The sequence below is a fragment of the Patella vulgata genome, chromosome 5 (genome assembly GCF_932274485.2).
Source record: "Patella vulgata chromosome 5, xgPatVulg1.2, whole genome shotgun sequence".
Classification (NCBI taxonomy): domain Eukaryota; kingdom Metazoa; phylum Mollusca; class Gastropoda; family Patellidae; genus Patella; species Patella vulgata.
Genome location: NC_065883.2, coordinates 41,897,865 through 41,904,356, shown reverse-complemented (window position 1 = coordinate 41,904,356; position 6,492 = coordinate 41,897,865). Strand labels below are relative to the sequence as shown.

General features: G+C 36.4%; 1 protein-coding gene across 1 annotated transcript; it reads left to right on the top strand.

The window, feature by feature from the left end:
• Positions 1-1,436: 1,436 nt before the first annotated feature.
• On the top strand, positions 1,437-2,669 carry LOC126821484 (uncharacterized). Its single transcript, XM_050549927.1, has one exon. The coding sequence runs from the start codon at positions 1,437-1,439 to the stop codon at positions 2,667-2,669; it is 1,233 nt and encodes a 410-aa protein (XP_050405884.1).
• The last annotated feature ends 3,823 nt before the right edge of the window (positions 2,670-6,492 follow it).

Genomic DNA, 6,492 nt, shown 5'->3' with positions numbered 1-6,492 from the left:
TGAATGTTACAGTCATTGTGGCATTGAATTCCAGGGTGGAAACATCAGTTTAATTGTTTTAGTGACCAGAAAACAAATTTTGATATGCGTCGGCTTACCCAAAATGAAAGGTTACGTGCCCTTGGCATGCTACAGATCGGCACAACACAGGCGGTTGTGGCGCGGACGATGAATGTTTCTCAGTCTGTCATAAGCAGGCTATGGTCCAGATACCGTGATACACAATCTGTACAGGACAGACCACGCTCAGGTCGACCAAGGGCGACAACTCAAGCCCAGGATCGATTTATCCGTACCTTGGCCTTGAGAAATCGTGTCATCACAGCAAATCAGATCAGCGCTCGTCTTCAAACAGACACTGGTGTGAGAGTGAGTGGCCAGACGATTCGGAATCGACTGCATAGGGGTCACCTTCGCGCCCGACGTCCTCGCGTGATCCCTTGTTTGTGAGATCATCACATTCAGGCAAGACGTCGTTGGTGTAGGGATCGTCAACACTGGGATAATCGACGCTGGAGCAATGTGATGTTTTCAGATGAGTCAAGGTTCACTGTTGATTTTTTGGACAGACGTAGGAGGGTGTGGCGTCGTCGAAACGAGCGCTTCCAAGACGTTAACGTCATCAGACATGATCGATTTGGGGGTGGTTCTGTTATGGTGTGGGGAGGCATCACTGTTGCTGGAAGAACGGCTTTACATGTTGTTGCAGGGCGTGTTACAGGCCAGTACTACCGGGACAACATCTTGGCAGTCCATGTTGTGCCGTTCGCACGACGTCATGGCCGCCGTTTCATCTTCCAGGATGACAACGCAAGATGTCACAGGGCCAGGATCGTTACAGGTTACCTCCAACAACAGAACATCACTACATTACCTTGGCCAGCACTGAGTCCCGACCTCTCCCCCATCGAGCATGTCTGGGACATGCTTGGACAGAGGTTACGTCAACGTCAACAACGTCCTGCCAATGTCCAAGAACTTGCTGCTGCGTTGCAACAGGAATGGGACAATCTGGACCAAAATGACCTTAGACGTCTCATTAGGAGTATGCCACGTCGGATCAATGCTTGTTTGGCAAATAGAGGAGGATTTACCCGTTACTGACTTGGTTGTGATGCTGTGGTAACTTTGCTGTTTGACCCCGGGTATCATTTTACCCTTATAATGGTCAGTCTGTGCCTTACTTAGTCTAACGATCATTTGGAATAAATCGATGAATGTGAACTTCATTTCATTTTGTCATTTGTTTCTTCGTCAGTTTCATTAGGTGACTTTAATAACACTTAAAAATCAAATATCCCCTACTTTTTTTGAATAGTATATTTGCTACTAATGCCCTTGTTGATGAACATAACACAAAAATGCTGGGAAAGCTATGCGACAGCCTGATTCGTATTGATGCAGATGACTTCTCAAAGGAAGAAAGATCAGGTAAAATGGTTAAGATAAATACAGTTACATCAAAAGATGTAGATACTTGTTTAAGTAATGTATTAAATATTGCCGAAGGTGCAAGAGTTTTACTAACTAAAAACCTGGATGTATCAGATGGATTATGTAATGGTGTATTTGGTTATGTTCGTCATATTGCCTTTGATAAAGATGAACATGCGAAACTGATTTATGTAGAATTTGATAATAAAAAAGTTGGAGCCAAAGTTCGAAAAGAGACAGTTTTACCAGAAAATGTACAAAGTGATTGCATTCCATTTGGCAGACAAGAGGAAAAAATAAATTACCGCAATGACATAAGGCGTCAATTCCCACTGAAACTGGCATATAGCTGTTCTATTCATAAGACACAAGGTATGACGATGTCTAATATATTTGTTTCATTACAAAAAGTTTTTGCGGCTGGTCAAGCGTATGTGGCGTTATCTCGCGTTACATCTTTGAATGGACTTGTTGTTAAAGATTTTAATGAGAAGCTTATATATTGTGATAAGGCTATAGCAGATGCATTGAATGAAATGCCCCTTTATATTGAACCAACTAATGAAGGACGTTCAGCAACTGTGATAATTCTCCGTAATATACAAGGTTTAAACTCACATTTTGAAGATTTAAAAAATGACAATAGATTTACTGAGTGTGATTATATATGTTTAACCGAAACTTGGCTAAATGAGGTTGAAGGCAGAAATTTTGAACTGAATGATTTTAGTTTACACAATAAATCAAGACAAGTATCTTATGATAATTCTCAGAATTTTACAGAATTAAAAAACACACTCCATGGTGGGGTTGGCTTATATTACAGAAAGAATAGAATATGTCATTTATATAATTTAGGTGTATTTAATATTGAGCATATCACATTTGGTTTACCAGAGATAAATCTGACTATAGTTGTCATATACAGGCCACCATGTTATAAAACTGATTTATTTATTACATATTTACAGAAATTATTAGATGAACTTGATGACTTTGGAAGTAGTGTTATGATAATGGGTGATTTTAATGAAGATATTTTAAAAGGTAAAGCTGGTATACAACAATGTATGGAGAGGAATTTTTATAAGCAGTGTGTCACAGAAATTACAACTGATGGAAATACTATTTTAGATCTTATTTTTGTGAAGAATTTTAATGTCAGTACTTTAAAACTAAGAATATTGCAAACATATTTCAGTTATCATAATGCAATTGCTATTGGAATAAGTTGAATAATGAAATTGATGAAGATAAAGTTAGATAAATGAAAGTGATGAAGACAAGATTAAATAAATGAAATTGATAAACGCAAAGATAAAGAAATGAAATTGATGAAGACAAAAAGTACTGATGATACTTATTAACGATGCATTATGTATACAGCCAGGACTGTCTTTTGGCCTCAGATGTTATATAAATAATTAGGCATTTATTCACATGACAAGCCCATATTCAACTCTCTGGAACATCAGATGGTTGTGATTTTGATTAGATTGAAACACAATTGTTATTTAATAATTTAATTTAGAAATGGAAAATCTAGACTTTGTAGCAATGACGGTAGCAGTTAAAGTTGAGATTACACTATATCTAACTCTTTAACCCTTGGACTGCCTGAAACCCCTCTAGCTGTCTGAGTATGTGAATATTTGTGAACTAGTTCAGGGCTGTAAACTAGTTGGTACAGGGAGCACAGTTTATGTTTTGAAAATGACATAGAAAACACATTGTAAAAAGAATCACTTTTCTTTTAATTTTTTTCAGTGAACCTGCACAAGCCAATATTTACATTTACCGGGTGCTAACACTGCTAAAAGATTAAGATACTGTCTACACAACACATTATATATTAACCAAGTTCTCAACGAATAAGATACTATCTAAATTTAGCTTCATGTTGTATTGAGATTTTCATCAGTGTAAATATTTGAACATACATTTTTTTCATATTGATATATCCTAATAATCCGTTACTGGAAGTGGGTGGGGTGGGGGTGTTGGGAGTGGATGCAAATTGTTTTTATCAAATGTACAAATATCCACAGCTGGAATTACTATGTTCGCATTTCACATTTGTTGGTCACTATTGACAGAAATAGTGATGCATTCAAATGTTTGATTGGATGTCGGTGGGGTGGTGGAGTAGATATACATTAATCTTATGAAATGTACAGACATCCACGAATCTTAAATTAGTATGGTTGCTTTTAATCAGGAAAAATTAAAATCTAGCAGAAATTATAATCTGTCAATTACACATGCAAATTGACAAAATTATTTAGCAATTTCTACTAGTTTTCATACATATACATTTGTATATGCTCTGTAATTTGTAAAGCCGACGTGAGCACTTCGCCGTGAAAGTTCTATGCTAGAAAAAATGTACAATGATAATATGTCAATTCAAATCCCCTAATATTTTTTGATGTGTGGATACCTTGAATATTATTTCCTTTTTACCGATTTATGCCATAATTTTTATAAGCCCACTTTTTCATGTGGACGTATATTGTTGTCGCCCCTGTCTGTTCGTCTGCAATTTATTTGTTTGTCGACACTCTACAAGTCACAATATTTTTCTGATTTAGACGAAACTTGAAATATAAGTCTATCTCCCAAAGATCTCGGTTCCTTTCGATATTAGCATGTATCAGACCATAACTTCATGGATTACGAAAAAACACGTTTTTACCTTGTGGACACATATCTTTCAATGTATATTCCAAAAATCTCAGTTCCTTTTGATATTTGCACATTTCAGACCATAACTTTCTGGATTATGGGCCTGATTAAACAAAAAATCGTTTTGTTTTTAGCTTGTTCTCTATCCATCTCTTGCAAAATATGGGCGTATCCTACCTGGCAGCCACTGGTTTTCATATTGATATATACTAATGATTTGTTATTGGAAGTGGGTTGGGTGGGGGCGGATTCAAATAATATTTACCAAATGTACAGTCATCCACACATCTTGAAATACTATGTTTGCTTTCGACATTGTTGGTCACTTTTGACAAAAACACAAATTATAACTTGTCAATTAAAATTCCAAATAAATAAATTTATTGGCAATACCGGTAATATTGGTATAGCTTTGTTTTCAATTGTGGAAGTATTTATACATTTGTACAGATATATTATATGTATCCATAGATATATATTGGCATCATTTGATTTTGTAGATTGAAATATGAATACGTCAACATTTATTGTCATTTTATAGATTTATGATGTCATAATATTTTTTCTCTATGCAACTTTGTTTTTGGTGTGGAAATACCATAATACGATGGCTGGCTGTTAAGTTCTAAGGATATTAAATTGGCTTGAAACACGCTTTTACTACCACCAAGTGCAATCATTGAATGAATCATAGACATAAGAACTGCAACTGTAGTTTATTAATGTCTTCGTATCAGACCATCTTGTGAACCTACCCATTGAAATCACCAGAAATTGGCAAATCTGGCTACAGGGCAGTCATCAAGTACCTGCAACTGAAAGGACTAACTCCAACATAAATATATGCTGACATGGTCTCCAGTTTAGGGAATGATGCACCTTCGTTTTCCACACTAAAGAAGATGCTGAAGAATGTAAGCGTGGTAAAGAGAGCCTTGACGATGGCCTGTTTCCTGGAAGGCCATGTACAGAAACCATTCAAGAAAACATTACCATGGTGCATGACGATTGGCCACACGACATGTTGCCACTGTTATGGGTATTTCTCATGAGAGGGTTGAGCGCATCATCGCCAATGAGTTATGAATGAAAAAGATTTCTGCATGACTTGTATCAAAGCTCTTGACTTCAAATCACAAATTTGTCAGATTCTTAACATGCAGTGACAATCTGTGCTGTTTTGAACATATCCTCATAATTTATTAGCCAGATTTTTAACCATAGAGGAGACCTAGATTCATAATTTCAACCAGAATCCTAAATTCAGTCAAAACAATGAGAGCATCCAGAGTCGCAAGCCCGCAGACAAGCCAGGCCCATTCCTTCTGCTGGAAAGGTGATGAGTTCTGTTGTTTAGGATTCCGAGGGTATTCTGCTGATTGACTATCTTGAAAAAGGCCAGACTATGAATGGAAGATACTATAAAGGTGTCCTGCTCCTGATCATAAACCGGTGATATCCATATCAGTGATACAGGATTGTGATTTCAAACTTCATGATTTTCCTTCTAATGATGATGTCATGTCAGCTGTGAATGACCTTTTTTAGGGTTACTGAAGATAATTTGTTCGTGACCAGCAACCGGTCTTGTAATATTGTTAACAAAACAGTGTACATCTGAAAGGGGACTGTAGAAAAATAAATTGAAACAATCGTCTTTATACCAGTCTTTCACAGATAGGCTTAGAGCTATATTTATTGAAATTGAATAGATTTGGTTTGATACACGATGTTATAATTATTCATGTATTATTTGTATTCTAATTTAAAACTTATTCAAAAAATCAATGTTTTTAAGAATTATTAAACAATAACACGCAAAGATTTTTAAAGATTTGTGAATATTTATTCATCCATGTCGTTATTAATTACTGTGTACTTTTACAATCGTTTCTATGTTGTTCCTATTGCCATATTTTTGTTTTTTCATTTATATGGGGGGGTTGGATGGCTGAATGGTTAGCGTGCGCGCTCTGTATCATAAAGTCTGTCATTGAGTCGACTGGCGTGGTTTCGAATCCCCGGTTGTACGTGACAAGGAGTAGGGTCGCCTGTCCAACCTCGTGGGTTTTCTCCAGGTCCTCTGGTTTCCTCCCACAGCTAAATACCCCTACGCGCAAGCGAATTAATGAAATAAAATTAAACCATATGTTAGTAACGAAATGACCTAGTTTGTGTCGAGTGGACGTTAAACCCCATTTCTCTCTCTCTTTTCATTTATATGTGTGCTCTATAATGATTTGCAGTGCAGAACCCGATGATAAAAAAATAAGTAGAAATGTGTAATGCTCCTTTGCTTTGTCACCAAATTATTTGTTTAAGAGGTGAAGAGATAATGTTAATGAATACTTTACTATTTATGAAGAACTTTAT